The sequence below is a fragment of the Anomaloglossus baeobatrachus genome, chromosome 1 (assembly GCF_048569485.1).
Source record: "Anomaloglossus baeobatrachus isolate aAnoBae1 chromosome 1, aAnoBae1.hap1, whole genome shotgun sequence".
NCBI lineage: Eukaryota > Metazoa > Chordata > Amphibia > Anura > Aromobatidae > Anomaloglossus > Anomaloglossus baeobatrachus.
This window is the reverse complement of record NC_134353.1, coordinates 646,867,469-646,892,504: the sequence shown is the minus strand read 5'-3', so window position 1 is coordinate 646,892,504 and position 25,036 is coordinate 646,867,469. Positions and strand designations below refer to the sequence as shown.

The following is a 25,036-nucleotide window of genomic DNA, read 5'->3' as shown; positions in this document are numbered from 1 at the left end:
TCGCGCATGCGCCGTGCCATTCTCGCGGGACTGTGCAATGTGCACAGTGTGACCGCTGGTGACGTGTTGCGCATGCGCGAGGTTATGGGCGGTGCTGTTACTTTCATCAGCAAGTACCCGCCCATAATCTCGTGATCGCGCTTTCAACGCCGCCTCCACCGTTCTGCGCAAGCGCTGGCCAGCTTACATCACGTCACCTCTTTGGGGGACGGCCTAAAGCGACAGGGAGGCAGACTAACGGCCACCAGAGAGCCCGCCCCCGTGTACCATTATCAAGATCTGAATAGAAAAAGGTACCACTAGAATGCAGCCCAGGAGCTGCAGAGGGGGAATCTTTTAGGTTTAGTGCAAAATTTCTGATGACAGGTTCCCTTTAAGCAATCATGATTTATGCAAACCCCATACTTGGCAATCTTTCTTCTTCCTACTAGTATTTTCAGTGGTTTTACTTTTATGACTGATCAACGTAGGGTACATGTGTAATATTCCACAGTGGTAATAACTGCATACAACACAACAGATATAAAATTCGACAGCATCAGTGTGCTATAGTAATGGACTACTGTTCTGGACATTAGACAACATTGTTTCTTCATCTTCCAAAGTCGGGTTACAGAATGTAGGCTTTTCCTGCAGACACCCATTATTCCCTTTCTTCAGCCTCCAGCAATTTACAGGTTACACAGGAAAGGACCGAGAAAGTTAAGTAATGCAAAATCATAGGATCAGACTATATAAAGTGTTAACTCAGCTTTCTGGCAACAATGGTCACTAAATCTTTTTACCGAATTAGTCCTGCTTTAAAGGATATGGCCAACTTCGGGGCTAATTTGACTTAAATTCAGGTATTGTTGGCTGAAAAGCATTGTTTGTATGAGGGTTTTTATTGTTGGTCCATCTGTCTTCTGCAGCTTCTATGGATCACAGACAGCTACAGAATTTAAAAAGGGAACCTGTCGCAAGGTTTTCCCCATATAAAGTACGGCCCACCACCTGCAAGTCCTCATATACAGCATTCTAGAATATTGTATATATGTCCCTAAACTGATTTGCATAACGTAAAAAAGCCCTTCTATTATACTCCCTTATGGGGCCATCCAGTTCAATGGGATCGCTGGTCTTGATCCAACGCCTCCTCTCTTCTTGCTTTGTGTGGATGATGTGTCATACGTCATCCACACAATCTCTCCCACCCTGCTCCTCCGCAGGTGAACTTCTCTGCATGCGAGGGCTCACTTTTGACCTTTGCATGGCACAGTACAACACTTTACTCTACCCTTAGCGGTTCAGAAAGAAGTGCACACGGGCAGGAGCATGATGATGACTATGTAGATGACGGAGGAAATGTCATCCCCACAAAGCAAGAAAAGAGGTGGCGCCGGATCAAGACCAGCGATGTCCATCGTATCGGATTGCCCCATAGGTGAGTATAATAAAAATCTTTTTATGTATGCAAATTGGCCTTAAGACATATATACATCATTCTAGAATGATACAAATAAGGGTATACAGGTGGTGTCCATACTTTAAATGGGGGAAACCTATTGGCAGGTTCCCTTTAATGTAAAATCTATCAATGAGCTTGTCTGTAGCAGGGTCTGATCTGCAGCACTTATCTCTCCTGTCCTGAACAATCTTCAAAGCGGATTTAAAACCAATAAATCAGCTTAGAAAATTTCATCAGAAGAGAAAAAAAAAGGGACAGACTCTGCCGTTACTAGGAGCTCACTGGTGGCTTTCGTCGTTAACTCATTCTGCTGTGCATTGTGATACATTGCTGAGATGCCAAAAGGTCCAAAATATTAACGATAATACTTCTGCAATAATGGTTTATAGCAAAAATAAATAATGAAAAATACCCCTAAACAGTGCTGTGAAGTCGGAGTCAGTGTCATTTTGGTGGAATTGGTATAAAATGAGTCAACTCCTAAAATATATAATAAATTGGGTACCGCGGTTCAATGCAGAATGTGCTGAATATTTTCTCATAAGCATTTAGGAAGGTCATGAAATGTCTTGGATATATCTGCTCAATTTCTGATCTTAGGATCAAGACTTTTAGTTGAGATGAATCTGTGCTGCACTTTATGTACATGTTCAGTAGTGACGCTCCTCCGCTACAGATTGGAGTCGGAGTCAGGGAAATTAAGGAGTCGGAGGTTTGGATTACCGACGCCACAGCCTTGCCCCTAAAGTCACCATACAATTTAAAGGTTGGTTTCAATCTCAGAAATCTATAGCATATCTATAGGATATACCCTAAATATCTACTAAGTGGGGGTTTCTTTACCGTAATTCTGCAAGTTAAGGCTGCTATTTAGAGAGACAACACAAATAGAAAGATGTCTGTCACAGCTATATCAGCTATTTCTGTATATCTGATACCCTTTGGCTATGTGCGCACTGGGAAATGGAATTTTCTTGAGAAAATTCCGCATGCTCTCAAAGATTACCGCACCCGCGGTAAAAAACCGCGGGAAACCGCACCCGAAAACCGCATGCGGTTTGCCGCGGTTTTACCGCGGTATAGTTCGCGGTATTGCCGTGTGCGGGTTGGGATGTGCTTTATTGCATTCAATGCAATAAAGCACATTGAAAAAGAAAAAAAAAAAAAAAATCATTTAATTCTGAGATAGTAGATAGACAGACAGATAGAGGGATAGATAGAGGGATAGATAGAGGACAGATCGCTGCATTTCCCATGGTCGGCAGTGAGTTCACATTACCGGCCGTGGGAAATGACCGGTAATTACCTCTGCTGTCTGCTGCATTCAGCCTGTGTCTGTGTCAGTCGCGGCTGGATGTAAGCAGCGCAGGACCTGTGGATTACGCCGGAGCGGTGGATTACGCCGGAGCTTTGGTGCGGGAGGGGTTAATAAAATGGTGAACGAGGCTTGTTTGTTTTATTTAAAATAAAGGATTTTTCTGTGTGTTTTATTCACTTTACTTATGGGTTGATCATGTCAGCTGTCACATAGACGCTGCCATGATCAAGCCTGGAGTTAATGGCGGTGGTCCCCCACCATCATTAACCCCTTGTATTACCCTGCTGCCACTGCTACACGGCGGCAGGAAGAGCCTGGGACACGCCGGTGCTGCCGCATAATGCATGCGACAGTTCCGGGGCAGCTGCGGCTGATATTCTTGGCTGCGGGAGGGGGAGTGAGGGCGGGGGACATTAACCCTGCCCCTCTCCCTCCCCAGCCTGAGAATACCGGGCCGCTGCTGTGTGCTTACCTCGGCTGGAAGGTAAATATGCAGCGAAGCCCACGTTCATTGTTTTCTATGTTTCCGTTTTCTTTCTATGTGTGTTCTATGTGTCTGTGTCTATGTGTTCTGTGTCTGTGATGTCTGTGTGTGTGATCTGTGTGTGTTTACTCTCTGCACGGCTTCCTCTTCCTGTAATGACATCACTTCCCTGCAAAACCGCAGACAGGCGATGTACATTACCGGAGGTAAACCGCGAAATACCGCAGGGAATAACGCAGGAAAACGCAGTGAACCGCACAGAATTTGCTGCCTGCGTTATTCCCTGCGGGATTTCATGATTAACATTGAAGTCAATGGAGTGAAATCCCGCAGCGATGTGCGGAAAAGAAGTGACATGCACTTGTTTTTGCTGCGGGATTCCCGCAGCAAAACATGCAGCTGTCAAATTCCGCCCAGTGCGCACAGGATTTTTTTTCTCCATAGGATTTGCTGGTGATTCACTGCAGAGATGTTATGAACATTTTCTGCAGCGAAACATGCAGCAAATCCACGGAAAATCCGCGGCAAAATCCGGTAAGTGCGCACATAGCCTTTAAACAGTATATGTCAGGATTCTCCAGATTTTATGGCGAAAGTGGACAGTTACTTGACCGCAAGTATGTGATATGCATAAATGTGGTCATGTGCTGTCAAACTTGCTCAATTCACTTGTATGAAGAGACGGTGCACATGTCTAGTTTTAATGTGGCCGGAAGTATGCTAGTTACATGCTTGTCTCACATGGCCGCCTGCTCTTCCCACCTACACTGGAGAATTCTGACAGTGTGCACACTGCACACTATGAGGGTTCAATAGTCTGCAGTCACATATTTATGACTAAAAACGTTTAGCAAAAGACTGGACAACCCCTTTAATACCAGAGTTGAAAGCACTTCTTTAATGCACAACACTACAATAGTGTAAAAATATAATAACTAGTTACCATTTTCTTGTTTTTTCTCGATATTTCTCTGTGGACTTTCCTGCCTCACTCCACGGGGCATAAATTTTAGCGGTTTAGTGTGTGGCTCTTGATGGTTTCTGATTTTAGTTCTTAATACTGACTCTTCTAGTCCTCCAGAAGTCTTCTCATCTATTCTTCCTGATTGCCTTACAGCGTGTTCAGTCGAATCCTTCTCCAATCTGCTTCCTGACACGAAGACCCCACAATTCTCATCACAACGAAAGAATCTCTCACCGCCAAATGATCCGTCTGTGAAACCTTTCCCTACTGCAGACCCCTGATATGCAAGATAAATCAAAATAAATCAAAGAATAAACATAAGGCCATGAAAAGCACAAAACCATACCAAATGTATTGCACAACTAAGGCTATGTGCCCACGGGGAAAGGGTCCTGCGGATATATCTGCAGAACATTCCGCAGGAGCTCCCAGAAAACCGCAGCACAACTTTGTCTGTTTCCATGCTGCGGAATGTCCTGCGGATATGGTGCAGTCATTCTGCATTGAGGATACAGTACCATGGCTTCGGCACTGCATCCTCAATGCAGAACAAGTGCTGAAGTGATGGGGGAGTTCATACTTACCGCCATCACGCAGCACTTCACTTTCCAGCCGGAGAAGGTGGGCGGGCCTGAACTAGCTGCGGCTGTCACATGACCGGAGCTCGTGCAGGCCCCGCCCACCTCCTGCTCCTTGCTCCACTGTGCTCCTCTGCACCGGAGGAAGTGACTCCAGTGTCTTCTATCAAGGCAGGTAAGTATAGGATCGTCCGAAAAAATCCGCAGGAATAGTTCACATGCTGCAGATTTTTCCACAGGGAAATCCGCACTATTTCTGCTGCGGAAAAAAACGCAGCATGGGCACAGCAGTTCCTAAATGCCATATAAATGGCTGGGGACTTGCTGTAACTGCGGATTTTTGAAAAATCCGCGGAATTTCCGCGAAAAAATCGTGGCAAATTCTGCAAATTTTCCGCAGCATGGGCACATAGCCTAAGACCAAGGGTCTGTGGTGTGTCAGGTTCCAATGAGTTGTCTGTCATTTAGACATGGAAAAGTAGGATTGGATGCAGAAGCATTTTTTTCAGTGAAATAGCACAACATTTTTGATAGAAGATACAAATGGGGCCTACGATGCAGATATTAAATGGCTTTTTCACTTTTAGAAGAGTGAGCTCCAAACATTAGTCAAGATGTAAAATAAAGCCAGTGTCCAGTGATCAGCTGCTTCAGTCTCAGTTTTGGCAGAAGCATCATGACTACAGTGCCCATCACCGCTGAAGCCAAATGACTGAGCTCAGCTGCCTGGGCTGTCTACAATGACAGCGCCTCTGAGCCCAATGACTGGCTGCAGTGGTGATGTGCACTGTAGATGTGATGTTACTACTACAGCAGAAACACAAAACCAAAGCAATGGCGCAGAGACGGCGATGAACTGTGGGAGACTAATGCGGGCGTCACACGATACGATCTATCGTGCGATCGCACGAGTGATTGTACCTGCCCCCATCGTTTGTGCGTCACGGGCAATTAGTTGCCCGTGGCGCACAAAGTCGTTAAACCCCGTCACAAGTACTTACCTGCTGAGCGATGTCGCTGTGGGCGGCGAACATCCTCTTCCGGAAGGGGGAGGGACGTTCGGAGTCACAGCGACGTCACACAGCGGCCGGCCAATAGAAGCGGAGGGGCGGAGATGAGCGGGACGTAAACATCCCACCCACCTCCTTCCTTCAGCATTGCCGGCGGGACGCAGGTAAGCTGTGTTCATCGTTCCCAGGGTGTCACACATAGCGATGTGTGCTGCCTCGGAAACGATGAACAACAGGACGTGTAATTTTTAGAAAATGAGCGACGTGTCAGCGATGAACGAGAAGGTGAGTATTTCTGCTCGTTCATAGCTGTCATACGCTACGATATATCAAGCGATGCCGGATGTGCGTCACTTACGATGTGACCCCGCCGACATATCGCACGATATATCGTCTCGTGTGACTTTGTTATTTTACGTGTCAGCAAAATGTTTGGGGACTACTTTTCTAAAGGTGGAAAGCCTCTTTAAATGGGTTGTGCGGTGAAAACAAGTTATCATCCGTCCACAAAATAAAAGATAAAAGTTTCCCACCAGTCAACAAGTTATCTCTGTTAGTATGGAGTAGCAGTGCGCATGCTCGACCGTTGCTTCATTCATTCCCCATGAGGCTGCCGAGCACTCGCCTTTTCCATGCAGCCCTATGGAGTTTAAATGGAACGTCGGTTGGTCATCAAACCTGCTACCCCTTATTGTAAATATGCTAAAAGTACCCCGTCGATGATAAAAATTGCCAGTTCTGCCGATGATTACTGGTCCTAGCAGTTGGACCACCACCAATCAGTAAGTTATAACTTGGTTCTACTGGACAACCCCTTTAATAAAGCTTAATCGATTACGATGTTGATTTATAACTTACCACAAGCTGCACTCCAAAAAAGATCTCTTGTTCATTGTTGACAGGTCCTTTGTAACAAAGTACACCTCTCTCTTTGCGACCACTAGATGATTTGACTTGGACCCGGACGTAATCGCCAGTTTTTAAGTGCATTACTTCCTTCAGTCTTTTTTGATCGATAAAAAAAGCATATCTTTCTTCTGTGTCAGTGACTGCTAGTAACAATCTCCATGCCAGGGTGCCAATCTCTTGTACGAACACTGGATCTACACTTACCACTTTCTCAGTTTCATACACTCTGAGCCACAGAATGGATACATGGAACCGAGCATTATCTGTCCTGGTGAGAAGATTTGAGGGAGGGGATGCAGTCTTTAGTAGACTCCCTTTCTCTACTCGGTCTTTTTTCCCATCTGGATTTGGGAAAACTGATGAGAAGTTAGCAATAGCAATAAATAAATTTGGAGATGACATTTCACTTCAGCGTCTTCTAAAGGTCAATCAAAAAGAACTGGAAACCTGGAAAGAGTAATGAAAAGAAACAGATGAAGATATGGTCAATGGGAACGGATTACATCTGAGCATGCACGTGGAGATAGATGTATTGTGAAAAAAACGTCATACGGGCATGTCATTATATATAATAATTGCCTTATTCTGTCTGTCTGTCTTGCTCCAAAATTCTGTCCTTACCGCGACAAGCGTCTCATTGGCTGCTCACCTCGGCTCCGCCCCCCGCACGGATTGGCCGCTCGCCTCGGCTCCGCCCCCCCACGGATTGGCCTCTCGCCCCAGCTCCCTGCACGCATTGGCAACTCGGCCACGCCCCGCCCCCCTCACGCAATGCACACTTTCTCTGGCCCTGCCCCCCGCACGCATTCCCCGAACCGACACGGAGCCCCGACTCCCAGGTGAGTGCTGTACCCCCGGGAGCCCACATCAGCGTACGCCGGCAACCCAGCCGACACATACCCTCGCAATGCTGGGGTTGCCGGCGTACGCTGGTGTGGGCTCCCGTGCGAGCGGGGTATGCTGGTAACCATGGTACACATCGAGTAATATTGTGTAGCATGGTTACCAGGGTACACCGGCTCCCAGGTGAGCGCATCAAGGTCCTGCAGCGGCGGAACACACACACACGCACACACATAAGGACACACACACATCAGATCACACTCACTCTCACACACACCTCACACACACATCAGATCGCATCCACACACTCACAACTTCCAGTGATATCGCTTGCTTCTCGGCGGCGATACTGTGCGTGCAGTGACCTTCCAGGACCTGCCAGAAGATCACATGGCCAGAAGCATGTGGTATCTCCGGATGTTGTGAGTGTGAGCGCGTATGTGCAATATCGTCAATGTGTGTGTGCGTGTATGCGATCGGATGTGCGCGTGTATGCGATCGGGTGTGCGCGTGTATGCGATCGGGTGTGCGCGTGTATGCGATCGGGTGTGTGCGTGTATGCGATCGGGTGTGTGCGTGTCGGCAGAAGGCAGAGGAGCACTGCGTGCAGCACAGCTGCTGGGACCGCACACAGGAGGGCACAGGCAGAAGTGGGGTGTGAGTGTATGCGATCACATGTGTGCGTGTATACTGTCTGATGTGTGACTGTGGAGCACGATGGGGGTGCACAGCATGGGGGATGGAGCACGATGGAGAGTGCGCAGCATGGGGGATGGAGCACGATGGGGAGTGCGCAGCATGGGGGATGGAGCACGATGGGGAGTGCGCAGCATGGGGGATGGAGCACGATGGGGGGTGCGCAGCATGGGGGATGGAGCACGATGGGGGGTGCGCAGCATGGGGGATGGAGCACGATGGGGGGGTGCGCAGCATGGGGGATGGAGCACGATGGGGAGTGCGCAGCATGGGGGATGGAGCACGATGGGGAATGCGCAGCATGGGGGATGGAGCACGATGGGGGGTGCGCAGCATGGGGGATGGAGCACGATGGGGGGTGCGCAGCATGGGGGATGGAGCACGATGGGGGGTGCGCAGCATGGGGGATGGAGCACGATGGGGGGTGCGCAGCATGGGGGATGGAGCACGATGGGGAGTGCGCAGCATGGGGGATGGAGCACGATGGGGAATGCGCAGCATGGGGGATGGAGCACGATGGGGGGTGCGCAGCATGGGGGATGGAGCACGATGGGGGGTGCGCAGCATGGGGGATGGAGCACGATGGGGGGTGCACACCTCCCCCCAAAACACACACACACACACACACACACACACACACACACGCACTGCACAACACACCACACACACACTGGGAACCACAAACACCGCCCTACACAGACACCCACACACACAGACAGACAACGCCGAACACACACACACACACACACACACACACACACACACAACACCCAAAACCGCACACACACACACACACACACACAACACCCAAACACCTCGGCACACACAAATATACGCACATAACGCACAACACACACATTGCACAAAACATACCTCCCACCAAAACACACACACACACACACACCCCACACCAACCGCGCAACGCTACAGACACACAGCGCTCCACAAACAACGCAACACACACAACGCAACACACAAACAACACCGCTCTCACCCCCCGCCACACCCAGACAACACCCAGAACATGTACAGCCCCCTACACAAACACTTGGTAACTACACACAACAACATTATATATATATATATATATATCTCAAAAATCATACATTAACTACACAATACGTAAATTCTAGAATACCCGATGCGTAGAATCGGGCCACCTTCTAGTGTCATTATATTGGTAGTGCATTCAGAATATTTCCATATGGTACCCATATACCCAAATAGCTTTAGGTCTATGAGCCCTGTGGGTAATGAACAGATTGTGAGAAAACCCAATGTTCTCAACATCTCATATTACTTCTAGAGGCTATACAGTGTTGGACTGAAGTACCAAAGGTTCACTGTCACCAGTAACATTGGTTCTGGGCTACACTCTTCAGCTATATGTAAAGATTACATGCTGGGGATTAAGTATACTTTGTGAAATTTCAGCCTACACTTACAGAAAATAATTAAATGAGTAGTTTGTTCAATAAATGAGATACTGTCTACTGCAAGTGCATCAAGTGTACTGTGCCAAGCACTCGTTTTGGGAGGGCCCACCAGGGAAATTACCGGTATCCCTACGGACCAGTCCATGCTTAGGGTTACACATAAAAGGGTTACACATCTGGTGTTCAGATGGGAAACTTAAAAGAATCTGAAAGTCATTACACACAGAGCATCAGGACAACACTAATATTACATCCTAAACAAAATTTAAATGCTCATTTTTGCTCCCGATATATTATTTCTCAAAGCAGCCAGAGAAGGCTGGCCTGCGGCAGCCCCCCCGCCAGAGAAGGCTGGCCTGCGGCAGCCCCCCCGCCAGAGAAGGCTGGCCTGCGGCAGCCCCCCCGCCAGAGAAGGCTGGCCTGCGGCAGCCCCCCCGCCAGAGAAGGCTGGCCTGCGGCAGCCCCCCCGCCAGAGAAGGCTGGCCTGCGGCAGCCCCCACATGGATAGCAGACTACATTGACTATCATGCTTTGCTATTCTTGGCTTGTGTTCTCTATGTAGTCTCCCCATCCTTGGACATTTCATGCCAAGCTCCCGTATTGCTGAGCCTCTCACAATCGGCGCTGGCTTGACTCTCCCAGCCTTTGGACGTGTTAAACATATATAGGAAATGAGTGGTCAGCCGCAGCTCTGACTGTTCATGTTCAAGTCGGCCGAAGGCGGGGAGAGAGAAGCAGGGGCAGACTGGGTGCAGGGCTCGCGTGACATAACCCTAAAAGAGAGTGCTGTCTCCAGCGGCATGGGAGGCGAGTGTAAAGGCGGCGTTACACGGTACGATATATCGTGCGATATGTTGTCGGGGTCACGGAATTCGTGACGCCCATCCGGCATCGTTAGTGATGTCGTACCGTGTGACACTTCCGAACGACTGTTAACGAGCAAAAATACTAACCTTATCGTTGCTCGTTGACACGTCGTTCATTTTCATAATGTCGTCTCTCCTTCTGCGCGCCGGTTGTTCGTCGTTCCCGGGGCAGCACACATCGCTACGTGTGACACCCCGGGAACGACGAACACTGCTTACCTGCGTCCCGTCAGCAATGAGGAAGGAGGTGGGCGGGATGTTACGTCCTGCTCATCTCCGCCCCTCCGCTTCTATTGGGCGGCCGTTGTGTGACGTCGCTGTGACGCCGAACATCCCTCCCCCTTCAGGAAGAGGATGTTCGTTGCCCACAGTGACGTCGTTAGGGAGGTAAGTACGTGTGACATGGGGTTTAACGACTTTGTGCGCCACGGACAATGAATTGCCCGTGACGCACAAACGACGGGGGCGGGTGCGATCGCTCATGCGATCGTACGATATATCGTCCAGTGTAACGCCGCATTAAGCCTTGTGCACACATTGCGTTTTTTGGTGGAGGTTTGTAACAGAAATTAATCTCCAGCATGACAATTCTTGGTGCGTGTTTGCCCGCGTTTTTCAGCAGCGCATTTTTGATGCACTTCTTTTCTACCAAAAGGTGTAGATTTGGTGCAGAAAATTTCAAATTTCAAAATTTGCGCTCATAGTCTGTGTTTTTATTTTAATGGGGGGCAAACATGGTAAATGAGAAGGGTTGTCAACCCCTTTAAGGCCTCATTAAATCATCTGGCTAGTGTTATATTTCTGCATAGAACACATACCCATTTGCAGATAGTGTGGTTGTGCAAAAATTACAGAGACATGTCAGGATTTTTTTATCCATGTCATTGATGAAAATCACCCATACTATGGGTCTATGAAAATCATGATGAGCACACGGAAGGCACCAGTGTATAATCTATAGAAGAAGCTATGTCATTTAGTTATTCATTTCATTACTGATGTCTAAATGAGTCCTTATACTTGGAAGTGAAGGAAATCAATGCCAGGGAGGATAGAAATAAAGGAGCTTGGGGTCTGTGTGTTGAATGTAAAACCACAGTTTTTGCCCACAAGGTCTTAAAGAATTAAAGCCATGACGCCCAAATAGTCACTCTTAGGCTAGTTTCACACATCCGGCTTTTCGCCGGTTTGCCGGATTCGGCGCACGCCAGTACAGTGTATACAGTACAATGGGAGCGCGACAAGCGCCGGTCACATGCTGTCATGTGACCGGCGCATGCGACCCGGAAGTTGCGGCGCTGCCACTGTACTGTATAACCTGTACTAGCGTGCGCCGAAACCGGCGAAAAGCCGGATGTGTGAAATCAGCCTTAAAAGGGCAGCAACCATATAGTCACTAAGGTGGGGGAAACCTAATAACTGGCTCTATAGTCTGTAACTATAACAACGGCTGTCAACAACCAGTGGAGAAGTAACTGGGGCCTCATTTATGAGAATTCTCTCACAGTAAGATCTTCTGGTTGCCAGTAGCAACCAGAGTGCAGCTTTCAGCACTGAAGTTGCTGAGGAAAAGTGAAAGCTGAGCCCTGGTTGGTTGGTATGAACAACTAGAACAGTCTGATGAGGCACTTTCCATAAGTAACATTTTCTGCTTTATATATCTATATATAGATTCACCTATTAGATTTCTGATCAGTGTGAGGTGATTCATAAGGGTCAAGATACTAAAGACTATTTATTATTAAGATGTCGCCAATAAAGAGAATTTTGTTTACTTACCGTAAATTCTTTTTCTTATAGTTCCGACATGGGAGACCCAAACCATGGGTGTATAGCTTCTGCCTCCGGAGGACACACAAAGTACTACACTCAAACGTGTAGCTCCTCCCTCCGGGCTATATACACCCCCTGGATGACAATCTAACCAGTTCAGTGCAAAAGCTGAAGGAGGACATCCACCCATAAGTAGAGATAGAGTAAAACTCGGAAAGACCGGAACTCTGTCTACTAACAACAGCCGGTGAAACACACGGAACAAAAAACTGCCAACAGGCAACAGGGAGGGTGCTGGGTCTCCCATGTCGGAACTATAAGAAAAAGAATTTACGGTAAGTAAACAAAATTCTCTTTTTCTTCATCGTTCCTTATGGGAGACCCAAACCATGGGACGTTCCAAAGCAGTCCATGGGTGGGAAATAAACCAAACTGAGAAGTAGGCAAAACCTAACTTCACAAATGGGCGACAGCCGCCTGAAGAACGCATCTGCCCAAGCTCGCATCTGCCGAAGCATGAGCATGCACTTGGTAGTGCTTCGAAAAAGTGTGCAGACTGGACCACGTGGCAGCCTGACAAACCTGCTGAGCCGTAGCCTGGTGCCTGAAAGCCCAGGAGGCACCGACAGCTCTGGTTGAGTGCGCCTTAATCCCTGGCGGAGGAGGCACCTGAGAACACTGGTAGGCATCGGTGATAGCCGACCTGATCCAACGAGCTAGGGTCGGTTTAGAAGCAGCGAGACCCTTGCGCTGACCAGTGGTTAGCACAAAAAGTGAGGTGCACAGCCTAAAAACGGCGGTGCGTGACACATAGATTCGGAGCGCCCGCACCAAATCTAAGGAATGCAACGCCTTCTCAAAGCGATGCACAGGGGCCGGACAAAGAGAAGGCAATGAAATGTCCTGGTTAAGGTGGAAAGGAGACACCACCTTAGGGAGAAAGTCCGGAGTCGGCCGAAGAACCACCTTGTCTTGGTGAAACACCAAAAAGGGGGATTCCGAAGAGAGCGCAGCCAAATCAGAAACTCTCCTGAGAGAAGTTATCGCTACTAGAAAAACAACTTTCTGTGAAAGTCTAAACAAAGGAACCTCCCTGAGAGGCTCAAAGGGGGGTTTCTGTAAGGCTGTGAGGACCAGATTAAGGTCCCAGGGATCCAAGGGCCGCCGGTAAGGAGGAATGATGTGAGATGCGCCCTGCATGAAGGTGCGCACCTGAGCCAGTCGGGCGATATGCCGCTGGAACAATACCGACAGAGCCGACACCTGTCCCTTGAGGGAATTGAGGGACAGTCCTAGCTGTAGACCGGACTGTAGAAAAGACAGGATGGTCGGCAAGGAGAACGGCCAAGGGGCATGGCCGGAACAGCGACACCAGGACAGGAAAATCCTCCAAGTCCTGTGGTAAATCTTGGCCAAGGAAGACTTCCGAGCCTGAGTCATAGTGGAGATGACCTCAGAGGGAATGCCTGAAGCCGTCAGGATCCAGGACTCAAGAGCCACGCCGTCAATCTGAGAGCCGCAGAATTCTGGCGGAAGAACGGACCTTGAGAGAGAAGGTCTGGGCGGTCCGGGAGGTGCCACGGCACCCCTACGGACAGACGGAGCAGGTCTGGGTACCAAGCTCGCCTGGGCCAGTCCGAAGCAATGATTATGACTCGACGGCCCTCCATTCCGATCTTGCGCAGAACCCTGGGCAAGAGAGCTAGAGGGGGAAACACATAGGCCAGACGGAACTGAGACCAATCTTGAACCAGTGCGTCCGCTGCGAAGGCCTGAGGATCGTGGGAGCGAGCCATGTAAACCGGAACCTTGTTGTTGTGCCGGGATGCCATTAGATCCACTTCCGGAGTGCCCCACTTGCGGCAGATTGATCTGAACACTGACGGATGCAGGGCCCACTCGCCGCTGTCCACGGTTTGACGGCTGAGATAATCGGCCTCCCAGTTTTCCACGCCTGGGATGTGGACTGCAGATATGGTGGACTTGGAGTCCACCGTCCACTGGAGGATTCGTTGAACCTCCAACATCGCCAGACGGCTGTGAGTCCCGCCCTGGTGATTGATGTAGGCAACCGCTGTCGCGTTGTCCGACTGAACTCGAATGTGCCTGCCCGCCAACAGGTGGTGAAAGGCTAGGAGAGCTAGAAACACAGCTCTGATCTCCAGCACATTGATCGAGAGGGCTGATTCGGACGGAGTCCAAGTGCCCTGTGCTCGGTGATGGAGAAATACTGCTCCCCAACCGGAGAGGCTGGCATCCGTGGTGAGGATCACCCAGGACGGAGTCAGGAAGGAGCGTCCCTGAGACAGAGAGAGGGGCCGAAGCCACCACTGAAGGGAGCTCCTGGTCTGTGACGACAGAACCACCAGCCTGTGCAAGGAAGAGATCCGCTTGTCCCAACAGCGGAGAATGTCCAGCTGCAGGGGACGCAGATGGAACTGGGCAAAGGGAACCGCTTCCATTGATGCCACCATCTGACCTAGCACCTGCATGAGGTGTCTGATGGAATGACGGCGGTGCCTCAGCAGAGAGCGCACCGCCAGACGAAGAGACTGCTGTTTGACTAAGGGCAACTTGACAAGTGCCGGCAGAGTCTCGAATTGCATCCCTAGGTAAAGAAGCACCTGGGTCGGGGTCAGAGTGGACTTGGGCAGGTTGACAAGCCACCCGAACTGAACGAGCGTGGCGAGCGTGAGTGAGACACTCCGCTGGCAGTCTGCACTGGATGAGGCCTTGACTAGAAGGTCGTCCAGGTAAGGAACCGTCCTTCTTGGGAACTAGAAAGAGGTTTGAGTAGAAACCGCTGAACCGTTCCCGGGCGGGAACCGGAACAATTACACCGTTGGCCTGCAGGGATGCCACGGCCTGAGAGTAGGCGGCGGCTTTGGAGCAGGGGGGGTGGACAGAAAAAATCTGTTTGGCGGGCTGGAAGAAAATTCTATCCTGTAGCCGTGGGAGATGATATCTCGCACCCACTGATCGGAGACGTGTTGAAACCACACGTCGCCAAAGTGGGAGAGCCTGCCACCGACCAAGGACGTTGCTGGCGCAGCCAGATAATCAAGAGGAGGCTGCCTTAGTGGCAGCGGCTCCTCCGGTCTTTTGAGGACGCGGCTTCGCGCGCCAGTTGGGTTTACGATCCTTGGCTGCGGTGGTGGACGAGGTCGAGGGCTTAGAGGATGACCAGTTAGAGGAACGAAAGGAACGAAACCTCGATTGGTTCCTACCCTGGACAGGTTTCCTGGCTTTAGTTTGTGGCAAGGAAGTACTCTTCCCGCCAGTAGCTTCCTTAATTATTTCATCCAGTTGTTCACCAAACAGCCGGGACCCAGAAAAAGGGAGACTCGCAAGGAACTTCTTAGAGGAAGCGTCTGCTTTCCACTCTCGAAGCCACAAGATCCTGCGGATCGCGAGGGAGTTAGCGGAGGCCACCGCCGTGCGGTGAGAAGCCTCCAGGATGGCAGACATGGCGTAGGATGAAAAAGCCGAAGCTTGAGAAGTTAAGGCATCCATCTCAGGCATAGAGTCCCTGGTGAGGGAATGTATCTCTGCCAGAGAGGCAGAGACTGCCTTAAGAGCCCACACTGCCGCAAAAGACGGGGAGAACGAGGCTCCTGCCGCCTCATATACAGACTTGGCCAGAAGGTCAACCTGGCGGTCAGTGGGATCCTTAAGAGAAGTGCCATCAGCCACAGCTACAACTGTGCGGGCTGAGATTCTGGACACTGGAGGGTCTACCTTTGGAGACTGGGCCCATTCCTTAACCACCTCTGGTGGAAAAGGAAAACGGTCATCAGAACTACGCTTCGGAAAACGTTTGTCAGGACAGGCCCTGGGCTTGTTAACAGTGGTCCGAAAACTGGAGTGGTTAAAAAACATACTCTTAGCTCTCTTAGGTCAGGTAAACTGGTGTATCTCTACCAGAGAGGCTTGTTCCTCTGACTCTGGTGGATTGAGGTTCAGTACGGAGTTAATGGATGCAATCAAGTCACTAACATCCGCATCACCCTCAGACACGTCAATGGGGTACATAGAGGTAGTGTCTGAGCCCACAGTAAACGAATCCTCCTCGCCCTGCACCTCGGCTCGTAAATCAGAGCCGTGGGACAAGGAAGGAGAAGGGTCCCTGCGTCTCCGTTTAGGGGGACGGGGTCCTAGGACATGCTCTGAGAGCTCTGCAGAACTCGGAGCAGCAGAGGCACCCTGAGAAGGGGGCTGATGCATGGTCAGCAGTGTCCGGGACAGCTGCCCCATGGAGTCGGCAAAAGACTGGGAAATAGCTTGGGAAAAGGATGCTACCCAAGCCGGGGGTTCAGCCACCGGGGCCGGAGCAGCCGGAGGAACCCCTGAGGAGGCTCCAGGCTGAGACACAACCATGTTAGCACAGGCATCGCAATGTGGGTATGTGCTTGGCTCTGGCAGAATGCGCTTACATGCAGTGCATATAGCGTACATGTTTGCAGCCTTGCTCCGGGTGACAGACATGCTGCTGAGGTGAGAAGCTCTGCAGTAAGAATACACTCGTATAGAATGTCCTGAGAGTGTATAATAAAGCCCACAACCAGAGGTTGTGGCTTACCAGCCCGCTCTCTGTGTGCCCTCCGGATTCCACAGCTCGGACCCCCAGTAAAACGTCAGCCTTCCAGGAAAGCAGCAGGTTCAGCAGCCAGCGCCGATCAGTGTGATAAACGCTGAGAAAATGGCGCTGGGAGGAGGAGGGGGGACGGAGATTAGCCCAAGAGCGGGAAACCGGAGGGCTAAGGAGAGATGCAGGGGAGGGAAACATCTCCTCAGAGAGGAGTGTCCTCCCCTCTGCTGGATGGCCGGTGGGCGGCGCCACTCTATTCCCCTGCATGAATGACATGCAGAGGAAGATGAAACCGAAACTAGGCCCAAACAGAAGCCGGGGCCTAGATTTTAACATGCGGCCGACGAGCAGGCACCGTCGGCGCGGTTCTCAGGGGAAACCCCCAGAACCGGCCGGAATTTACAGTAAACATAAAAAACATACTTTCCCCCTAATAAAAGTACCCGGGACCCCTGAAAAACGTCTCAATACTTAGCTTTTGAGACGCAGGGCCAGTCCCTGAGGGGGGTTAAACGCTCCTTCCAGCAGGAACCAGACAGGGCTGCGGATGGAGACCGGTCTTCTGCAAGCAGAGAGGACCGTGACGGCTCCCACTTCAACCCAGAGCCTCTCAGAGGATGTGAAGGAGCACGGCATGTAAAGGCTCCAGCCTTGTAAAGTCAACCTTAACAGCACCGCCGACACAGTGGGGTGAGAAGGGACATGCCGGGAGTCCAGACTGGACCCGCTTTTCTTCCAAATCTTTAAAATCAAAAAAACAAAAATGAAAAAAATCAGAGAATGCATGTGTGTGTGACCTCCTGAACACAAAGTATTGAAACTGGTTAGATTGTCATCCAGGGGGTGTATATAGCCCGGAGGGAGGAGCTACACGTTTGAGTGTAGTACTTTGTGTGTCCTCCGGAGGCAGAAGCTATACACCCATGGTTTGGGTCTCCCATAAGGAACGATGAAGAAAATGGCCATCTATTGGGCAAGTTAAAGGGAACCGGTCCCCAGATTTGTCCCCTATAAGCTGCGGCCACCACTAGTGAGCCCTTATATACACGATGCTGAAGTTGGTTTCTTATTCGTCCAGTTTCTTATTCGGGGCTGAAGTTGGTTTCTTATTCGTCAGTTTCTTATTCGGCAATTTAGTTTTTTCAGTTTTTTATGCATTTAACAACAAAAATAACACATGACAATAATAAAATACAATGCACTGATGTGCCCTAATATAAATACACTCAAAATCAGCTGCAAAAATTATAAAACTGGCAAAAAAATGGGCATCAAAGTGGGCACCAAAGTATGTTAGTGAAAGGGTTAAATGGCTTTGGGCCACTGATCTAACACCAGAATTGCCTATCTAGTGATGCCTCTAATCAAACTCAAGTGACTCCAGCCTGGCCCAAAGGGGTTCTGGGCATCAGAACTGGCATCAAAGTGGGCACACAGCCAAATTTTCACAGATTTGAATAAGTAACTGGTGTTTTTGAGGGGTTAAATGGCTTTGGGTCACTGATCTCACAAAACATTTACATACCTAGTGATGCCACACATCAAATTCAGATCACTCCAGCCTGGCCCAAACAGGTTCTGGGCATCAGAACTGGCATCAAAGTGGGCAAAACCCCAGTTTTCACAGATTTGAATAAGTAACTGGTGTTTTTGAGGGGTTAAATGGCTTTGGGCCACTGATCTCACACCACATTTACATACCTAGTGATGCCACACATCAAATTCAGATCACTCCAGCCTGGCCCAAACAGGTTCTTGGCATCAGAACTGGCATCAAAGTGGGCAAATGGCCAATTTTCACAGATTTGAATAAGTGGTGTTTTTGAGGGGTTAAATGGCTTTGAGCCACTGATCTCACACCACATTTACATACCTAGTGATGCCTCACATCAAATTCAGATCAAATCTGTGAAAACTGGCCATTTGCCCACTTTGATGCCAGTTCTGATGCCCAGAACCTGTTTGGGCCAGGCTGGAGTGATCTGAATTTGATGTGTGGCATCACTAGGTATGTAAATGTGGTGTGAAATCAGTGGCCCAAAGCCATTTAACCCCTCAAAAACACCAGTTACTTATTCAAATATGTGAAAACTGACCATTTGCCCACTTTGATGCCAGTTCTGATGCCCAGAACCTGTTTGGGCCAGGCTGGAGGGATCAGAATTTGATGTGTGGCATCACTAGGTATGTAAATGTGGTGTGAGATCAGTGGCCCAAAGCCATTTAACCCCTCAAAAACACCAGTTACTTATTCAAATCTGTGAAAACTGGGGTTTTGCCCACTTTGATGCCAGTTCTGATGCCCAGAACCCCTTTGGGCCAGGCTGGAGTCACTTGCGTTTGATTAGAGGCATCATTAGATATGCAATTGTGGTGTTAGATCAGTGGCCCAAAGCCATTTAACCCTTTCACTAACATACTTTGGTGCCCACTTTGATGCCCATTTTTTTGCCAGTTTTATAAGTTTCGCAGCTGAGTTTCAGTGTATTTATATTAGGGCACATCAGTGCATTGTATTTTATTATTGTCATGTGTTATTTTTGTTGTTAAATGCATAAAAAAACTGAGAAAGAAGGATTTTTGTGTACTCACCGTAAAATCTCTTTCTCTGAGTCTTCATTGGGGGACACAGGACCATGGGTTATGCTGCTGTCACTAGGAGGCTGACACTAAGTAAACAGAAAAAGTTAGCTCCTCCCCAGCAGTATAACCCCTGAGCCGGAGGCGGGCTCAATCAGTTTAGTGCACAAGCAGTAGGAGGAGAACCAAACAATCCTGAATAAAACAAGGTAAGAAACTATGACGATCATTCGTGTGACCAGTGACCTGGGAAAACAGGCACTGGGGCAACAGGCATGTCCTATATAACAAAAAACACAAGCAGGGTGGGTGCTGTGTCCCCCAATGAAGACTCAGAGAAAGAGATTTTACGGTGAGTACACAAAAATCCTTCTTTCTCTATCGTTTCATTGGGGGACACAGGACCATGGGACGTCCAAAAGCAGTCCCTGGGTGGGAAGAAAAACCATCACCGGAGTGGGCTTGACCCAGACCTACAAGCGCCTAATGTTGCAACAGGTGTGCCAATGCCACCCGCAAACCCTACGCCAAGACTGGCCTCTGCCAAGCTCGGGTGTGAACCTGGTAGAAAATAGTCAAGGTATGCCAGCTAGAGCGGGTGGCGGACCAGGGGACCTGGTCGATCTACGACTGGAGTCCAATCTTTCAAGGGTGCCCCCTTGCCCGGTAGACCGCGGCGGACGTCCGTCCTTCATGCGATAGTCTACACCTATGGAGGAAAAGCTCCATGTGAAATTCTGGCCCTTGGCGCCGGCACACGCTTCTTGGGCAAGGGTGAAAGAATGTATTGACGACCGGCGTAACCGAAAGATGGTGTCCTGCAGACACGAAAAACTGAGGGCTCGCACTAGCCCTGGAACGAACTATGCCCCTTTGTGGCTGGGAGAGGAGCCTAGAGCCGAAAGACCGAAACCCAAAGTCCTCTGCTGGAAGGAACAGCGAGGTGTCTTGGACAGAAACGAAAGGTTCTGGCTGGAGCCCCCCCTTGTCCTGTTGGCGGAGCCGGAAAATGGGGAAAAAACGACGAGAGGGCTGACCGCCCTGATGCCGTCTGTAACAACCCGATGGCCATGAGGAGCCCACCTATCAAAAAAGGTGGTAGCAGGGAAAAAAGGGGAACCTTGAGCGAACCCATCACTGGATTCAGGTCCCACATTTCTAGTGAACGATGAAATAAAATCTTCAAGGAAACTTGATTCCCGGCCCTCTTCAATATCTGCCATCATCTTGCCCACCGTCCTGACGAGCCAGCATCCGGGATCCCCTGATGAGGCTATGTAACTTGGGACTTCTGAGCCCTGGTAGAATAGAGGGGCCCCGACACGGAAGAATTTTGCGGTCTGGAAGGGGCCACGGGGCATTTGCGAGGAGATGAGTAAAATATGTGAAACTATGCTCGCCTGGGTCACTCCCGATCTATCGCTTGCCTTGGTCCATCTTGAGAACCCTTGAGATCATAGGAAGCCGCGGGCAGATGCACGAGAGCCTGAACAGGCTACACGACCGGACTAGGGCGTCGACATCTAGTCCGGAGCAGGTGCATACTCTAAGCACCCTTGACTGAGACTTGGATCGGAAGGCCAAAAATGGTCCACGACCAGAGGTCTTCCTTCGCCAGCGATCTGGCTGGTGATTTCCGCGTTGGAGCCCTTTACCTACGGGAGGTCCATCCTACCGCGGACAACGGCCGTCCAAACGTCCCCGCTAGGGATGTGCTGCCGAGATTAGCGAGTGAAGGGACCCGTCCCAGAGCAAGATCTTCTTGGCCTCTTCCCTTGCCATGACACTCACTGCATCTTCCTGGTGGATGATGTAATCACCGCTGTGGCATGGTCCGACTGGAACCTGGCTGGGTCACCGCGACCTAGAGAAGAAATTGTAACTGGGCTAACCAGCTGCCTCTGAAGTCCGGAATGTTGAAGGAGAGACGACGCTCTAGGAGTGTCCCTCGGGACCCTGCCGAGGAATGGTGGGATAGCATACCCTAGCACGGGAGGCTGGTGACGGTTGATAATAAGCTCCAGGGGAGGAAAGGAAGCTTTCCAGGGATGGTTGCGAAGACTGGTCCGCTAGGAGGGGATTGACGGGTCACCCGCGAAGACGGAACCTTCCTGTCTCCGTTCCTCAGCGTGCTCCATTGGAGAGTCCGGGATGAAATCTGGTATGTGCACCGTCGCTACCACCGCCACAGGCTGTGAAGGAGCCAAAAAACCGAAGGGAAGAAACGGGCACGGGAGGCAAAAAGCACGTGGGGCTCTGTGTCAGGAGACCGCAGCCATGCCAGGCGGAGATGGCTGTTGTAGGGATAAAGGCTTTCAGACGGGTTTGCGTGAGGGAACGAAACCTGGTGCATCAGGGCCGATGCCGGGAAGGGGATATACCCTTCTCTTACGTAGCCTAGGGGGGAGAGTAGCCTACCCTGACGTAGCCTAGGGATAAACTAGACTCGACCTATCTCCGAAAGGGCGTTCCCGAAGTCGGAAAAAAAGTCAGGGACTTCCTAGATGTCGAATCTGCGTTCCTGATCCCGAGTCAGAGGTCTCGATGGTGGGAACACTGATGCTAGAGGTTCAGGCCGGGTAGTGGGCAGACATCAGCTTTGTGAAAAGAGGGTACTCACTCAAGAGGAGACCCAGCCCTGGGTCGGCATAGGTGAGACGTGGACCGCTGCGTATGGTGTCCGGGAAATCCCTGCGGAGCGGCACGATAGTGACGAGAAGCCCGGAGGAACCCAGGCGGGTCGCATAAAGGGTAGCGTGCCGCTTCCTTTCTGAGCCCCCTTCGAGAAGGGGCAAGACAAATAAACGGACTTACCACTGGGAAAAATCACGTCCGGGGATTATCCATGATCACGTAGTCACCGTGCCAACTGGCTGTCCACTGAAAACAACCGTAGTGGCCCCCACCTTGCTTCCTGCAAAGAGGCATGCCCCCTTTCTCCAGAGCCCTTTGGGGGGATGAAATGACAATAACACGACTTACCACTGGTAAACGCCGTGTCTGGTTGCCGTCTGTGATCATTAGCGACTCCAGTATAGTGTGCCCCTTCTCTTCCGAAATCGCCTTGGAGAAGGGAAAAAAGACAACGACAAGACTTACTGCTGGTCAACTCCGTGTCCGGTAGCTGTCTGTGAGCCCGTGGTAACTCAGCGAGCTCTGGATGCCGTCTGATCACATCAGGGACTGCTTCAAATGTCTTAAGGGAGACCTGCATGCACGGAGAGAAGAGGGCTGTCCGCAGCCTTACGGCTTGACTCACCATTTTTAGCAGGCTATTCGTCATGCGCCAAGACATCTAGGTCCTGCTCGGAATCCAGCAGAGGTGGAAGCCTGGGCCATCACCCGAGATGTCGGAAGACTGCCAGAGGAAGGTCAGTCTGGACCTGGGGGATACGTGGAAACTGGGGAGCCACAAGGACGAGACCTGGTCCACTTCCAGCATAGAAGAAAAAAGACCCTGGTACGGGACTCCCCTCCCCGAGGGGATTGCGCCAGTCCTATGGATGGTATGACCGAACATCGGCCGTAGACGCGGCGCATGCGCACGAACCCGAGGGACGTAGCGAGGGGAGTTGTGGCCTGAGACAGGGCGTTACAAGCCGGCAGGGGTCAAAGCAATCTGACATCTTCTTGAAACTAACTCACAAAAGGGGGGACCGAGTCTTGGGCTTACCAGCCCAAAATCACTAAAAAGTCGAGCTGGAAAAACGCCATGTACTAAAAAACGTGAAAGAAAAAACAAGTGCCCGCATAAGCAATGTAGGAGTCAATGTATGCAAGATCATGCACGTATCTATAATAAAAATCGATCCAATATAAAAAATATACACTACCAAAAAAGTGTGTTCTGTTTTTCCCATAATCTTTTTTTTTTTTTTTTTTTTTTAAATAAAATGAACACTGAGGGAGCGGGAAAAAAAAAAAAAAAATTCCACACCCCCCTGATGATGCCTGGGGCAGCGCAGGAGGCGGGCCTGGGACGCCGAGGACCAGGCCGAAGCCGGGGGCTAAATTTTTACGCTGCCTCGCGGCCGAGGCAGCGCCGGCGTCCCCGGCCGCGAGGCGGCGGCGTCGCGGCCTAGGACGCCGAGAACCCGGCCGAAGCCGGGGGCTAAATTATGACGCCGCCTCGCGGCCGAGGCTGCGCCGGCAGCCCCGGCCGCGAGGCGGCGGCGTCGCGGCCTAGGACGCCGAGGACCAGGCCGAAGCCGGGGACTAAATTTTGACGCTGCCTCGCGGCCGAGGCAGCGCCGGAGGCCCCGGCCGCGAGGCGGCGGCGGCGCGGCCTAGGACGCCGAGGACCAGGCCGAAGCCGGGGGCTAAATTTTGATGCTGCCTCGCGGCCGAGGCAGCGCCGGCGGCCCCGGCCGCGAGGCGGCGGCGTCGCGGCCTAGGACGCCGAGGACCCGGCCGAAGCCGGGGGCTAAATTATGACGCTGCCGCGCGCGGTGCCGGCGGATCCGGCCGCGAGGCGGCGGCGTCGCGGCCTAGGACGCCGAGGACCAGGCCGAAGCCGGGGACTAAATTTTGACGCTGCCTCGCGGCCGAGGCAGCGCCGGCGGCCCCGGCCGCGAGGCGGCGGCGTCGCGGCCTAGGACGCCGAGGACCCGGCCGAAGCCGGGGGCTAAATTATGACGCTGCCGCGCGCGGTGCCGGCGGATCCGGCCGCGAGGCGGCGGCGTCGCGGCCTAGAACGCCGGCCGGGGGCTAAAGTCTGACGCTGCCGCGCGGGCAGAGGCAGCGCCGGCGGATCCGGCAGCAAAGCGGCGGCGGCGCAGCCTGGGACGCCCAGTACCAAGCAGAAGCCGGGGAGCGGGGGTGCCCGGCGACTAGGCCCAGACCGGGGCCTAACATTTGTACAGCCGCCCGAGGGGGAGAAGGTAGGAGATGGTGTCCTACCTGATCCTCGGCGCGCTCCAGAGTGCAGGCTGAGACTCTGCACATACTCCTGTGTGCTCCGCTCGCAGAAGGGATGGCTGCGGGCACCAGGGAAACGGCTGAAGAAGGCAGGGAGGTGGACCTGGTGGGGGATAGAAACCCCTAAAAACGTAGCAGCGCTGCGGGCCCCATCCAGATCGAGACGCGCTGTGGTCCAGTCCCTATTTGCCTAGCCCCTTGCGCCCTTTGGGGTGATACCGCAGAGCGGATAGGGGTGCCCAGGAAGATTCTGCCCCGCACGAACACACCAGGGATTGGTACCGCGGGAATGGACGGGGACGAGGGCCCGAAGACTCAAACCTCTGCGACCCTAGGGAGTGGTACCCACCGGGCTGCGAGAGCTGAGGAAGATAAGTACGATACCTGCAGAAACAGAAAAGTACCACAGATGAGAGCGACGAGCGTCGCCGAGAAAAAATGAAAAAAAAAAATACGCAAAAAATCAAGTGGCTGAAGGGGGCCCAGTCGGCCCACATCAGCCTCCTACGACACTAAGCAAAAAACTGATTGAGCCCGCCTCCGGCTCAGGGGTTATACTGCTGGGGAGGAGCTAACTTTTTCTGTTTACTTAGTGTCAGCCTCCTAGTGACAGCAGCATAACCCATG

The 25,036-nt window shown here is 51.3% G+C and overlaps 1 protein-coding gene across 2 annotated transcripts in view; it reads right to left on the bottom strand.

Annotated features, from left to right (window-relative positions):
- LOC142246654 (ubiquitin carboxyl-terminal hydrolase CYLD-like) overlaps positions 1-25,036 on the bottom strand; it is a 94,442-nt gene that overhangs the window by 67,540 nt on the left and 1,866 nt on the right. For both annotated transcript variants that reach the window (XM_075319722.1, XM_075319727.1), the window contains exons 2-3: positions 6,660-7,157; positions 4,193-4,490 (exon numbers count right to left, since the gene is read on the bottom strand). In XM_075319722.1, coding sequence (XP_075175837.1) covers positions 4,193-4,490; positions 6,660-7,112 — 751 coding nt within the window. In that variant the 5' untranslated portion in view covers positions 7,113-7,157. The remainder of the gene's footprint in view (positions 1-4,192; positions 4,491-6,659; positions 7,158-25,036) is intronic.